At 41.1% G+C, this 15,498-nt stretch overlaps 1 protein-coding gene across 2 annotated transcripts in view; it reads right to left on the minus strand.

Annotated features, from left to right (window-relative positions):
* Positions 1–15,498, minus strand: part of SCN5A (sodium voltage-gated channel alpha subunit 5) — a 207,351-nt gene that overhangs the window by 86,305 nt on the left and 105,548 nt on the right. For both annotated transcript variants that reach the window (XM_072033864.1, XM_072033865.1), the window contains 4 exons: positions 14,435–14,567; positions 12,552–12,790; positions 7,538–7,711; positions 5,752–6,108 (listed from right to left, as the gene is read on the minus strand). In XM_072033864.1, coding sequence (XP_071889965.1) covers positions 5,752–6,108; positions 7,538–7,711; positions 12,552–12,790; positions 14,435–14,567 — 903 coding nt within the window. The remainder of the gene's footprint in view (positions 1–5,751; positions 6,109–7,537; positions 7,712–12,551; positions 12,791–14,434; positions 14,568–15,498) is intronic.

Genomic DNA, 15,498 nt, shown 5'->3' on the forward strand with positions numbered 1-15,498 from the left:
AGCTATTTTGCTATTACTTGTGATTTTACCACAAGAGACAGTGATAGTCCCCTGTATCCATTTCATTTAAAGAGAAAACCTGACACATTACCATAAACCTCTTTCAAGCTCAGCTGTGATCTGCTGAGAAATCTGCGGTGATGGAAATGTATCAGTATTGGGTAAGACAGGACTTTATGGCTACTCCCACACTAATAAATTAAATGTGCCCAGAAACATTTTCTTATGCTGAGGACAATTGAAGACGATCATCTTGCTCCATATTATTAAACTTCTTCATAGCCTGTGCTGACCACAACATCCCAGGTGGGGCAATCCCTTGCCTGTGAACCTCCTGGTACATCTGCATGGCTGGCCAGCCAAAGGATTCCTTCAGGGCAGGCTTCTACCCCGTAAGAGCATTCCTCAGTTAGAGATCATAATGCAAAAGTGATAATACTCCACAACTGGCTCTAGGAAACAGTTTTATATAGAAACAAAGTCCCCATACTGAAGACCACACAATCCAACCAGCAGCCCTGTCTTAAACATTTATACACTCTACATCACAGCTACCTTTTTTTTTTTCTTTTTTTCTTTCTGTTTGCTTGACTGCATACACCAAACTAAAGGCAACAATGCTAACAAAGCAAAGATGCAGCAAAGAAAGCTAATCAGAATTAAATATTTATCACATGCTTTTGCTTCATTCTTAATATTTCAAAAATATACAGGAATGAAAACAATTAATGGGGCAGATGTAATCTTGCAAGCACATACAAAGTGATTTTACCTAACTGTGGGATTAGAGCCATAACTAATTGTTGGATAGCTACATGGCACCCAATGACTCCTTGTGGTACTTAGGGTCTGTCAATTAGGAGGGTGATTTGGGGCAGGAAATTACCATGAAATTCCCCTCACAGACTAAGCATCACATGTACTTGTACTTGCTCCTCTTCCTAACTCAATCCATCCCCATCTCAAACCTCTCTCTTGGACATCTGTCAGGCCAGGATGCATGCTAACTGGCCTTTCATCCATCTCACTCTTTTCCTTCTCAGATATTTGTTCACATCCAGGTTGCATTGGTGGTGCTCAGGACAATGTCTCAGTAGTAGGAAGGGAGACTGCTGTGGAAAGACATGCTGAAGTGGAAATTGTAAGCAATTACAATTTGCTCATGTTCCCTGTAGCTAGATTTCTTTCTCTCTTGCCTTGCTGCAGAGACCTGACTGTCAGAATTGCTTTGGTGATATGCCATTTTACCAGCAAACTTTGGTTGTTAAAGATTGAAATGGTGGTAAAAGAGACCTACTCACTTTTTTTTGTCATCTTCTCGGTTTGGAATTCCACAGATTTTAACCTGATGGAGGTTTAGCGGCACTTTCTCAGAACATCTCTTCAGGGAACAATCCTACACTGACTTGTAGTAAAAGAACGCAGGGAAGGAAAAAACTGCTATTTTCCAGGAACGTGACATTTCCAAGTTTCAATGTATCACAGTCATGGGCCTTGTTAAAACAGAAGAAATATCCATTAAGGCTTCCAAAGATGTGGAAGTGGTATAAAAGGACAGGCTCCAGGGCATCCAAATTTTTTAGAGACAAGCTTCTATTGGGTTTAACTAAAGCAGGCCACTTCAAATCTCATCCAAATCATGCTGAGCAGCTCCGCTGGCAGGTACTCGAATTCTCATGGGAAAACAGGACTGGAAGGTCTTCTTGGGTCATCAAGTCAACTCCCCTGCTGACAGGCTACTTGTGTTGTTTCCTTCAGAAACAAGCTCCATCTTGCAGGCTGCTGGGAAGTCCTGCTAGACAATATCATCTGCTTTTCCACAGGCACCTATTGGTGATTTATCCTCCTCTGTTTTGGGATGAGCTCTGTCTTGTATCTTAAATCACTCTCAGCCCTGCCTAGTTCTGCAGTCCCCTCATCAACTTAATATTCCTGTGCTTTTCCCAGTTTGACTTAATCTGTCTTGAGCATCAGTCATTAAGGGAATACATTGCATGCCCAGTGCTGCAGAGCACTGCAAAACAGCACTGATACTCTCCTTTTTCCTCTGTAATTACCTTTCCTGACACATATTAGAATCGCATTTACCTCTCTAACAGGTGCACTATGTTGTTGGCTCAGTCAAGCAGAGTGGTAAGTACATGTGGGTGTCTACAGCTGAGTTAGCTTCCCAAGATTTCAGGGACAGAAACAGGTACTTTTAGGGTCTATTTAATCTGTCGTATTTTAGGTGTCTTTTTGGTTAAGATAATTTATGACTTCATGGACTCCATTGACCAGGTCCGGCTACGAAGGTAGTCCACACAGTTATCTCAGATACGTATGTTTTTATTATCCCCTCAAACATTTCCTGTTGATAAGCTACTTGATCATAACATAAATTCTTAAATAGGGCTGAGTGCATGACCTTCGACCTCATTTTTCATAATTTCATGCATCATACATTAATTCAATGCTAGCAGTTATGTAATCCTTCCTGTAGGATAGCTGGGTACGCTAGAAACTGGTGATGCTTTCTAACTGTGTGTTCTAAGAAAATGTCATCAATATTTTTCTGGGTGAATAGCATCATTATTGGACAAAAAAAAAAAAAAAGCCTAGGGCTGATCCTAAAAGGGCACTTTAAGTCTTCTGTTTCAACTTTAATTCTAGTAAAACCCTGAAGATCTTCCCTTGTTACGGACTGTATGTCCTGGCATGCTTATGACCCCAGGCAGATGGGCACAGATTTAAGTGGTGGCATGTGGGTAGGAGCTGGCTTCATCCAGGCAGAAGGGAGAAGAATGAAAGGGTGGCTTGGCCAATGTACGTCAGGAGCACGCAGAGAGGTTGGAAGGTTGTTCCTTCTGTGATTGGAGTGTCAGTTTTATTCATGCACGTCATTAGTGCAGTAGTAGTCCCCAGCCATTGCATGCAGGTGTCCCCTGAGAAGTGGCTGGTGTCACATTGGCTGACCCCACAGAGCAAGGGCAGCAAGGGCTGCCTCACTACCCAAACTCCCCTACATCTTCTTAATAATTCTTGTCTCAGTTATTTTCCTTATTAACCTCAGTAACATAAAAGTACACAGGAAATATGTTTAGTCTTTATAAAACTTAACACTAAGCATAATTATTCAGTTAGCAATTTCAAAAGCTCTTATACATGAGAGAGAGACTATTTTATCATTCCCCTGGTTTGGTTTTACCTTCCAAAGCCACTTCAGTGGCTCTAAGAATGCCTTCTGATGATAGCAGCAGTATTACTGTGCTAGCTAGTTACACAGCATGTAATTTTCCAACTATTCTGTAAAGTTAAATTCTTTAAGGATGATTCAAATATCAGCTTACCATCAGCATACATTGTTGCATGTAGCGCTACCATGGTCCAAGACATTTTGGGGATATATGAATTCCAGCCAAAGACTTAATAAAATTCCTTTCAGCAGTTTAACTGCATTATAACATGAAGTTGCCCAGGGCACTTACTAGTTTTCCATGCTTTTCTTCCACCATTCCTTTGAATTTCTGTTAGTGAGGCTCAGTAAGATCTGCAGACCAAACCACTGAGCTTATCACAGAATCACAATGCTCATAACTCTTCCCATCCCAGTTTGCAGGAAATAATTAAATAAATAAATAAATAAATAAATAAATAAGGAGCTTAGAGACGTTAAAGAGCAGGTCTGAAATGCATAGATTTGCATTGGACAGAACATCCACAGACACTACCAGAAGTAAGGGCATATGCTACAAATAGAAGTATTCAATTGATATGAGTGTGGAACACGGGAAAATGCTGTAGGATTTCCTCCATGCCTGCAGAGACTAAGAAAGAGTTAGAGGTCATAATGAGATACAACCTAATAGCGTTCATCTCAGAACTGACTCTTCAAACTCAGAGGAAGAACAAGGAACTCAGCAAGTTAAAAGAGAAAGTGTGGCACAGAACACACCAGAGTTATATGTAAAAATTTAGAGCTGAAGTCTTCTTATTTTAAAGAGTTAGTAGTGCTTTTTGACTACCTGAACTTTTGTCTGATGCTCTTCAGCAAATACGTGAGTTTGTGAATTCAATCCACTCTCACTGAGGAAACCAAGACTTGATGGTGTCAGGGGAGACCTTCTTTCTACCTGCTAATTAACATCATGAAATCTCCATGTAATGTGGTTGGCACTGGATCAGTCTCATGATTCAGATTCTGTTGTTCTTTTCCTATTTGCCTGGTCCTATCAGACCTATGGATCTTTTTATTTTGTTTTGTTTTCCACCCTGAGAGCTTTAATCCTATTCCTATAATCACTCCTATCCACCAGTCTTTGCTGCATGCTTACAGAACTGCTGGCTGAAAAGTATAAAGCTAGCATTTTTGCTTTCAGCTGACCAGTAACTTCAGATTATCCATGCTGACAGAGTTTTTCAGTATCTAGTTTTACATCTGAGACTGTCTTTTTTGAGCATGGGAATTTAAATATATGCAGATAATGTTATTGCAATCTCCTCTGAATCGGATGTCATATTTAACAATCCCTATGCAATCTCATGAATTTTAATATCTAAGGGAATCAGATGTTGCAAGTTCACCGAGTAATCCACTAATATTTCGAATGATAATATTTTCTCCAGAATTATTTTCAGGTTTCATCATCATATGCAGAATCCATTGACTAATTGTAAGGGGAGATCAAATATCTGAATTTAGGCTAAACTCCACTAAAAATGCAGAAAGTCATAATTGGCCCCAAATCCTCTAATTACACATGAAAAACATGCAGAAAGTTGAAGTCAGTGAAAAAAAAAAAATATTCTGCCACTTTGAGTAATCATAACTTAATCTTTTGACTTATATAAAATAAAATAAAAGCTAGAAACTGTAGTTTCCCCTTGCAAATAATATTTTCAGTGAAAATCTAATTATTAAAATTTCATATAAACACAAAAATTATGCTCTTTGTTTTTTAAATAAGCCCCTTCAGGAACTTTTCTATCCCAGGAGCTGAGAACAAAAACACTGGGTACTTAAAAGCAAAACAACCACTAAAAGCAATCGGTAGCAAAACCCAACATTTTTATAGCTGCATCTACTATTAAACAACTCACTACATAAACAGTAAGCCCATTAGAGCCACAATGTCAAAGATGCTCTGTAAGCTGAACGGGCGAAACATTTCCACAATGACTGCAAGCCAGCAAAGCGCTCCATAAGATGTCAACAGGGAAATACAATTCAGCCTTAATAGGTTCAGAGCTTATGTAAGCCATGCTTATGGGATACTCTATTAAAAAAGCAAGCGAGCAAGTGACTTTACTGTAAACATAACCTGCAGCTTCCTAGAACATGCAGGCTAAACACATTTGGAACTCCACTCAGACACTGTGCTAGCTGTAAGGTTCATCAGTTCTGGACCAAAACTGAATAGAAATAAAAATATCTTCATGACAGTTAAGGTGATATTCACTCCTGAAAAGAGATCTGGAATCTCTTAAGTCCCATGAATGCCTTAAGGAATTAAATCATTATAACAAGCCTATGTGCCTTTTTTCTACTAACACATTACCTGTTCTTCTGCAACAACATAAGTCTCCATTCCTAATTAGCAATGCAACGCTCCCAATTTTGTACTTAGGATGTAAGCAGGTGTCTCTGGGTGAGACCTTGATTCAGCAAATTAAAGCCTCAGAACAACATGAGGTTTGCATTTTCTGGATAAAAAGGTGGCCGTTTGCACACACCCAGCAGGAAAGGGAGAAGAAACCATCTGGACAACTCACCACGAGGTTTCCTATCACCATGACCAACAAGAAGACAAGAAGGCACAGGGGCTGCCCAGCCACTTCCATGCAGTCCCACATGGTCTCGATCCACTCCCCGCACAGGATTCGGAAGATAATGAGGAACGAATGGAAGAAATCATTCATGTGCCACCGTGGCAAATTACCGGTAGTACTTATCTTCTTAACATTGTCCATGTAACTTTTCCCAAAAAGCTGCATTCCTACCACGGCAAAAATAAAGACGATGATTGCCAGCACAAGGGTGAGGTTCCCGAGGGCACCCACTGAATTCCCGATGATTTTAATGAGCGTATTTAAGGTCGGCCAGGACTTTGCCAATTTGAAGACTCGCAGCTGTGAACAAAACATAAACAACAGTGTCAGTTCACAGAAGCAACAGACACTTCAGCTGATGAATTATTAAAGTGGTTAAAACATGTGAAACACGTTAAATGCCACAGTACAAGGGGATTTTAGCCACACTTCCCGTTAGCCTCACTATGTCTATCAATAAAATATCAGTTGTGCTTCTTGGATGAGAATTAAGCATTCAGGGGCTGTACTCTTGCCTTGTTAGGCAGACGTGCTTTTAGAGGCTCAGCTCCCTGATATCACGGTGAGGAGGGGATGGAAGGAGGAAGTCTCAGGTATCAATATTTTGTTTTATGTTGCTTTTCCACCTCAAATTAAACAGTCTGACAGACATCTCGGGGGAAGGGGGCTAGGGTTTGATCCTGCAAAGGGAGAAGCAATTCCTCTGTATTTCAGAGCAAGCCTCAGCCTAATGCTGTTAGCTGTTAGCTCCCAGGGTGAAAATCACCTCTGTGCCGAGGATCCCGCAGTCTGGGCACAACCCACGTCCCACTTAAGACCTATTTTAAGGATGTAAATGGTTCCTAGTCCTTGCACTGTGTTTTCAACTAAAGGTTTAATTTCAACACCATTGAAGAGGCATTGCTCATAAATTGACAGGAGACTCTCAGGACCCAGCAGCAGCAGCAGCAAAAAAAAATTTGCATTTTTGAGCAGCGCACAGAATTTTGGAAAGGAAAAAGAAAAGTCTTCCGCTAAATGTAGCCATAAGGGCTTATTTTCCTGGTCTTTCAAGTTATGAAGCCATATCATGGCCAGAATGATTAGCATGGACATCCTGGTACATGAAGTGCAACACAAATGTCAGGCTGGCAAGGAAACTACTTTTCTGTTCCAATATGCCGACAGTCTCTCATTAATCGAATGCCACTATCCCATGCATAACAAAGGAGCTGACAGCTAAGGAGTTCCGTGAAAGACAGATGCTGTGTTATGCTGATCAGTTCTAGAAAAAAAAAATCACTCCGTGAATAATTCAAAGACATTTTCTTTTGACAACATTTAAAAGAATGGTGGCATGTTTATAACATAATTTTGGAATAACAACTTCCAAAACGACATGTTACTAGCTCTTGCATTTTGTGGGCTATCAATTATCTGCTGATTGTGCTAACAGGTGTACAGGTATAAAATGGCAGATTTTTATTACAAATTGGATCTCAAACATTTTAAGTGTGCTACAAGTACCTGGCACAGCTAGAAGGAATCAAATTATGTTCTCATTTACCCTGATGTAAATCTGGAACAATTCCATTTATCCCGCAGTCTATAATTAGTGTCACGTACCGTTCACCGGTTTGCAGCAATTAAAGTCTTTATCGGTGGATGCATTTTTAAGAAAATACGTTGTGTTCATGTCAGAGTTTACACTTAATGCAAGGAGAGGGGTAAAAACAGAATAAGACCGTACCAGTCGAAAGGAGCGTAAAACAGACAGGTTTCCCATGCTGGATAAACCAAGTTCCATCAGGCTCAGTATAACAATTATGCTGTCAAAAATGTTCCAGCCCTGCTGAAAATAGTAGTAAGGGTCAAGGGCAATTACTTTGAAGATCATTTCTGCTGTAAAAATCCCAGTGAAGACCTGCAGAAAGAAAATACAAAGTGAAAACAGCCTTCTAAGCATCCCTCCTTTCTTACAGACTCTCCACAGATAGAGGTGAACACAGCAGAAAGCCAAAAACATTTTACAAGCAAATACTTCATTTTTCGCAGATGATTTTTTATCACTGTTACAGCGCTGGCTTTGTCTGGTCTTTTCACCATGATGTTTTATAGCGCTGTAAGCACACAACGACGTCTGGGTTCAAGCTCTTGATAGGGATGGACATTTCCATCACCTTCTGTCGTCTGCAGAGTCTCAGTGGTAAAAAAGAAAGTGTAAAGGTGCCTTTTATAAAGGTTAAATCTATTTATTTCAGTGGAGAAACCTGAATGAATGGAGTGGGAGTGTTAAAGGGGTATTTGGGCTGCCATGTACTGGCTGTATTATCCCTTTTTATATTGTTATTATTAATACCAGGACAGCAAGAGCATCCAGCCATTCTGAGGTTATTGCTGGCAGTGAAGGCGATTAGAAACCCTAATTTGAGCTCTCGTATTTTTTATTTATTTTTTTACAAATAGTCACAGCAGTTTTCTTTTCACAGCATCTTGAGAAGACATTGCTTATTTATGACCCGGTTCAAATGTCATATGGTAGAGCTTTTAATTGGAACATTTTTCTTTAAAACAACATATAAATATTACCTATGAGGCAGAGGGAGTGGAGAAGGGAAGGCTGCTGACAGTAAATTAAGTTTTAACAGATTTCTGCAAAGCATCCAAGAGAATCAGATCTTGTCCTCTCATATGCCCTCCTTAAGCACCCATTTAAACACCTGACAGTCAGCTTAAAATGAGAAAATGTGGGCAGCAAGTTGTACACATACTGTTTTATTTCCATTCCCAGTCCCAGCACAAGGTACACAGAGCTTTACATTCTGAAAAGTGCTCAGTTCCACTTATATATCAAAGCATATGGTTTTCCATAAAACAGCCAATATCAATGCACTGTGTAGGTCAGAAAAAGGGGGACCCCAGAGCTGACATATCAGTAACCTACACTCAAGGAGGAATGTTTTCCACCCTATAAGCTGAGTGTCTGAAGAGCTATCCCAACACAAGTGATCAGCTCTATGCAACAAGACTAAGAAACTCCATTCGGTGTGGAAGGGAAAAGTTAAGGATATATAATTAAGGTATTAGGGAATAAAAATAAAGGATCATAGCCTGCATTTGAAGGTTTGACTTTTACTCTGCAATATTTCAGGACTGAATTGACGAGTTCTTCCAAGCAGCTATTTCACACAACTCCTTAAGCAAAATACCTTCTCCTTATCAGAAAAATAATACCTTGGACTGTCATCCTATTGATGCCTCATACCAAGAACCCAACGAAACAGCCTGTCTCTGATTTCTAACTAACCAACAATTTCTGAGTCACAGTGGCTAGAGATACCAGAGATTCCCACCAGAACACCCCGGTTTCCCTAAGGACAGCAAACAAGCCCAAACTGGACAGCTATGAAATTGTATCCAGGGGACTGCCTTGAAACCCACAACACCATGCTGCCTACATTATGCAACCATCTTGCTGGGAAATGACTCAGGAGGATCGCTTTCTTTGCCTGAATCATTTTAATCAATAGCCTTCTGAGAGGGAAATGTCACAGTAAGATAGGAAAATGTCTGAGCCTTCCTGAAGGCATCAAGAGTCGCGTACGTGCACCAGCGACGAATTTCCAATGGTGGTCATCAAATTGCCAGCACCTGGTAACCAGCTATTGTGCTCATACAAGAGGCTGGATGCTGAGTGCAATAAAGGCTGGAAAGAAAAAGAGCACCTCAACATCCCCCTGGTTATGGTTATAAATATGCCAGTGCCGATTTGGAGGACGTTGTCTTTAAGAAAACAACCTCTTTTAATTATCATTTCAGCCACTTGGGTTCTAATATTGGATAATAGCATCTCGGTTTCTAAAGAAAAACAAAAACTGGGAAAACCTTGCTCTGTCTACCTGTTTCTTCTGTGGTGGCACTGCACAGGAAGATGAGAAGTGAAGATGTCCATGTGCTTGTGAGGCCTTGTGGTGGGATTTTAAGATGTTGGTTCCTGTCAGTGATGAGCTAAAGGAGCTTGAAGGCAGCAGGTGCCACACAACAGCACGATGGAGATGGTGCCATCAAAGCAGGTCTCCAGCTCCTGGCAGCCAGACGAAGAATTACTCTTGGAGACAGCAAATTCATATTCCACTCTAATTTCTTTCAGAAACACTTATTTCGAGGAAAAAATGCCAAAGGTCTGCCCTTTTCGGTATCTTAGTCCACCTAATGCTCATGTAATTGCTCAGCAAGGGGTGGATGGGATGGCAGGAGCACAGCCGCTTGGCGCTGGGGCACGGGAGGCTCTGGCAGTCAGCGGCTTAGGGGAAGCAGGCACCTGGCAGCCTGCCCTGGAGCCGGGGCTGCCCTCCCTTTCATGGGGAATTGCAAAAAAATCACTCAATTCTCATTACAAATGACTTTGTGAAATCCTCTGCAAAATGGAATTACCTTCCTCTGACCTGCTCTACTCAAAACCATTCCTGTTATTCAGGGGTTTAGTAAAATCTGCCAAGGGGAAGCCTCTCCCTGACCCCATCCTGGCATCTCAGCCTGGGGCCAACTGCCTACTGAAAAAAATAAAAAATAAAAAAAAAATCAGGCTGTTTTGCTTATTTTACACCATAACACAAATCAAAATTAGCTCTAAGCAGTGCTAAGAAACTCAGGGGGAGATGCATGTTTGGGGGGAAACACTTCACAAAATTTCTTTTGCAATTTTCCCCTGTCCTCTGCTCATCGTCTCCATTTCCACCAGCCTCATTGGCAGCTGGCACAGCCCTGCTCAGGTCTGCAGGAGCCATGCAGGCAGGAGGGCTGCCGGGGAAAGGGGTTTCACTGCCTGTGGTCTGGCAAAGAGAGCAACTCATCTGCTAAAAGCAGAGCAAGACACATTGACAAGCCAGAGGGGGATACGGCAGCATTGCCACCTGCTCTGGGGGATGATGCTGGGTCCAAAGGTGCTTTTTTCATCATCTGAGAAGTCATCTGAAAAGACCACAAATTGTTGAGCAACATCCCCACATGAGGACTGGCTGCAAAGTGAAGCTGGGTGCAGTCCTGAGGGGTGATTTTCCAAGCTACCCTTATTCACTGCTTATCACCGAGGGGACAAATGCAGGTTTGGAGCAAGGAAAGAAGATCCATGTTTTTGCCTAGCATAATGACAGAGGGAGATCTACCAGGACACAGCAACTGAAAAACTAGAGACAGGTCCCACAGCCTAGGAGAACCTCAACCTGCTTGAGGAGGTCTAGAGCTAAGAATAATGACTAGTGGGAAAAAACACACACACACACACAAAAAAAAAACAAACAAAAAAAAAAAACAACACAACAACAACAAAAAAAAACACCACAGAAGAAACCCACCACTAACAGGTTCTGTAACACGTATTCTAGAGCAGGTACAAAAAGTTTGATTATTGCTACTACCCACCTAAACCTGCCAGTGTAGGATACATCTCAGTGCAGACATGACATCTGCAGTGTCTCTGCATACTCCCACTATAGTCGATGGCCACTGCAGTCAGTGGCCTCCAGGGCACAGTTCACCTTATCCAAAAGCAAATGTCTTAAAAACATCAGATTAATTGTGCCTTAAAATTGTCCATTTCCCTCCATTGACTTTAAAGGCAACCAGCTCAGACAGAGACTCCTACGCTCTAAATATCCCAAGTTGGGCAAAGTGAATCCCACCTTGAGGGAGCAAAGCCTTTTTTTTTTTTTTTTTTTTAATAGAAATAAAGGGTTTTTCTTATCTCTGCTGTGAGCTTCTTGAATACATATTTAGCAGGGTCCACCTTCCCAGGTACTCCAGACTTTCTTCTGGTCCTAGTGTAAATCTCTGCTTCTACCACTAGACTTTAGGGGTAATTCAACCAAATCATAGCTAAATAGCCTATGCCTTTTCCAATACTAATTTTTTCTAAAATTAAAATGATTTTTAAACACTAAGTTTTAAAGCTGTAAAGCATGGTAGCTTTTAATCTCAAACTCAGAGGAAGACAATTAAAGAAAAAGCTCTGCTTTTGTAGTGATTGCAGCATTTCAGTGCCCCCCCTGGGTTAACAAATTGTACCACATCGCCTCTGGAAAGGCTTTTCTGCTGTCCCTGCAGCTTGGCTGGGGATCTGTCACTCTGCTTTTCCTTGGAGAAGAGCAGTCTCTGCTTACCTTGCAGCTCTCCCCAGCTGCTTCAGCCTGCACATTAGGAGTTTCCCCTCACAGCACTGCTCAGAGAGCTTTGCTGTGTGTCCCCTCTGCCCTGGGTTTTGCACAGCTCCTATCACACACAGCTGCACAAGGCAGGGGGACACAGCAGATGTACCTTAGGCACCTTCCTACATACATATCTAACCAAACGACTTTTCCTTCTATGATCTTGTCTTGTTTTTCCACAGCATTTTTAACTTAAAAGTGACTATTAGTCACCAAGAGCTGCTTCCCTAGCATTGCTTTTACAGAAATCACAAATAAACCTCATTAACCTTTTTCTCATCTCATATCCTTAAACTGATACAAATGAGAAACCTGTAAACAGACCAGAAACATGGCTTTTGTGGTTACCAATAACATTACAACGCGATAGTTTAATGAAAACAGGTTCTAGTCCTTCCTTTGATTCTCCTCACCCCCAGAAGACATGACTGTGTGCCCTATGACATAGGCAAAGCAATGCTGACAGCATGTTAAAAGTGGGTCTTCCCAAGGCCTAAGCCAAAACTTTAAAAAGCAGCAAACACTCTCCTCAGACAGTATTTCACCTTTGCATTCACTTACCAAATTGCCTATGTAAAGCATGTGGTCAAACTCCTTCGTCATCTTATAGTGCTCCAAGGCCATGAAGAGTGTGTTCAGCACAATGCAGAGGGTGATGGTGAGGTCAGTAAATGGGTCCATTACCACAAACTTGACAAATTTCTTGATTAAAAGCCAAAGCGGGCAGCAATCCCAAATGAGAAATTTAACGGCAAAGTGGTTCCAGCACGGAGGACATTTCTGGTGTGATTCCTCAAGCTCTAAGTCACAAGCAGTAAAATAACAGTCAGTGCATGCTGAGTTATATGACAAGGAAACACTTAAAATGACTCACAACTTAGAGGAAGGCCCTTGAATTACCCTAAACTTTTTTCTTTTTATTTTAGGATAAAAATATTTCTGTCCTAACAGGCTGGCAGATTACACACTTTGTGTTTTTTGTTGTTTTTTTTTGCCAGTTGATAGCACTTAGCAGACAGTGGCCTATTCTGAAAGTAGGAACCTTTCAAAAGTGTCCCAAGAGAAAAGGAAGACTCACTCCAGACATGCAAGACCTAGTATTACACATAGAATCAGACTTGTACTCTGTGTTCCAGGTTGGAAAGTTCAAGTGGTTAAGAAGAATTCATTTCCAGTTCTCATTTTACAAGTACCTTAAGTAATATCTTTTAAAGAGTTTAAGAGATAAAAGAGCTTCAATCCGATATTTAGAGCTGATTTAAGGTCTTAAGAGCTGGTGTATCATTGGTTATCAATAGGATTTCTGTTCTTAATGTCTAATCCAAAAAGGCATTAAGCATCTGATTTCTTCTAAAATCAGGGGACTGCATAACTCAGTTTGAAAATGGTACTATAGCTCCAATGTGCTTTTTAAAGGTGCTTTTAAAGTATTAGTTAAAATAGAACATTTATATGTTCATTTTATTTGAGCACAAAAGAAGAGAAATGGCTTTGTAAGTATAATTTGTGTTAAACGGTGAAAAAGAAAAACCAAACAAGACAGTTAATGTCTGAATGATCATGATTAGTAGAATTGCCTAATGCATTCCTTTTCTGATTCCTTTATGGGCATGTAATACTGTATAATGGTTTTAGTCTATATAATTAGAACCTGAGCTAATAACAGGAAAACTTCAGCCAACCCTATTATTTCAATCAGTTTATAAGCAGCCTCCTCTCTTAAGCCAGAATGCGTTCTCTCTGCATTTTCACCCATTGGACAACAGAGCTGCAGCATTAGGTGCCTGCTAGCAAACTTTCAAAATAATGGTTCATACCCTACATGCACACCTGCACTGCTGTGAGATCTCTGGGAGGCTGAATTGTTCCCAAGAGATAGATCTCTCTTTCCAGCCTCCAAACACAGGGTATATTTAGATTAGACATCAGGAAGAAATTCTTCACTCAGAGGGAGATGAGGCCCTGCCCCAGGCTGCCCAGAGGAGCTGTGGCTGCCCCATCCCTGGCAGTGCCCAAGGTCAGGCTGGATGGGGCTGGGGGCAGCCTGGGCTGGTGGGAGGGGGCCCTGCCAATGGCAGGGGGTGGCACTGGGTGGGCTTTGGTGTCCCTGCCAACCCAAACCGTTCTGTGATAAATGTATACACAGTCTTGTGCTCCACTACTCATCAGCCCTCTGTACATCAAAGTCCATAGGGGCACAAAAAGCTTCCAGACCCAACTTTGATTGTACAGCCAGCACTTTGTCAGGGTTTTTACAAGTCTATAGGTAAGACATACTGCCTTCTGTTAAGGAATGACCTGTATTATAAGGGTCATAATAACTCTGTAATACTGTCTTGCAAAACAAAAAGAGTGCAAAAGAAAAACATTAGTGTTTTTCATGCTACTTCCTGTCAGTCAATGTTGACTTGGCTTTCAGCTGGGAAACTGAAGGCACATCTTACCTTCCAGGGCACTAGTGATAATGCTGACTGCGCTCACTGCCCTCTGCCTCTGAAAGGGTTCATCTGAGTGGTCCACCGATGGGCGGTGGGGCATTAAAAGCTGCTTCTTGCTTGCCTCGTCTGAGGGAGAGGTCTGTTGAAATGAACACATTGGGTCAGCTGAGTGATAACAGGGGAAGAATGCAAGGCAAATATGGGGTAGCATTTTTTGAAATTGTCTAAGCTTTTTTTTTTTTTTTCTAAGAAGTCCAAAGCTTACCAATTTCCCAATTAGACATGTGCTGCTGGAGTACTGCTTTTGAAAATGGTACATAGAGCAATTTTAAAAACTTTGCCCTGCTCTTCACCTTTGTGTAAACAGGTGAAAGACGCAGGTAAAAATAAAGGGGCACTTCTGACACCAGAGAAACAACAGTGCTGCTTTACCACACCCTTTGCTAATGAACGAAGCCCTGCTTAATTACATTAATTATACCATTATTTATGAAATATGTTAACTGTTAAATTATACTGCTAGAAAAGGAAAAAGAAGCATTGGTAACAGCTCCATTGCAGGCCTCTGATATCATACCAAGCCAAATTTCTCCCCAACACGTGTTTTTTCATGCTCTGAAACACTGCCAAATCTGAGGAACATATTGGCATTCTGGTGATCTTTGGTGTCACGGATTCTGAAGCTCCATAATTACAGGAGAATCTCAGTTTCCTTTTTCGCTTTTGGAGGGGAAACAGAAAAAAATACAAACAAGCAAACAAAAATAAACTCTATTGGTCTCCTGTTTTCAGGGAAAAGCTAAAAAAAAGAAAGAACAACTCAAATACCAGAAGAGAAATAGAACTCCCAAGCTTTCTTTATTTAACATTTCATTTTACATTAGCTGTATGCTTTTTGAAGACTTGGGTTTCTGAAGTCAACCAGAAGCACAGCATAACTGCAGACACACTGTATTTAATACTTTATATCGTCAGCTCACAGCAGCAAGATGTTAAGACTTTTATTATTACGATCCCCCACATCATACAGAGACAAATCCTGCTTGCTTTACTCCTCCAGCTCTCCCAGA

Source organism: Anas platyrhynchos, chromosome 2 (assembly GCF_047663525.1).
Source record: "Anas platyrhynchos isolate ZD024472 breed Pekin duck chromosome 2, IASCAAS_PekinDuck_T2T, whole genome shotgun sequence".
NCBI lineage: Eukaryota > Metazoa > Chordata > Aves > Anseriformes > Anatidae > Anas > Anas platyrhynchos.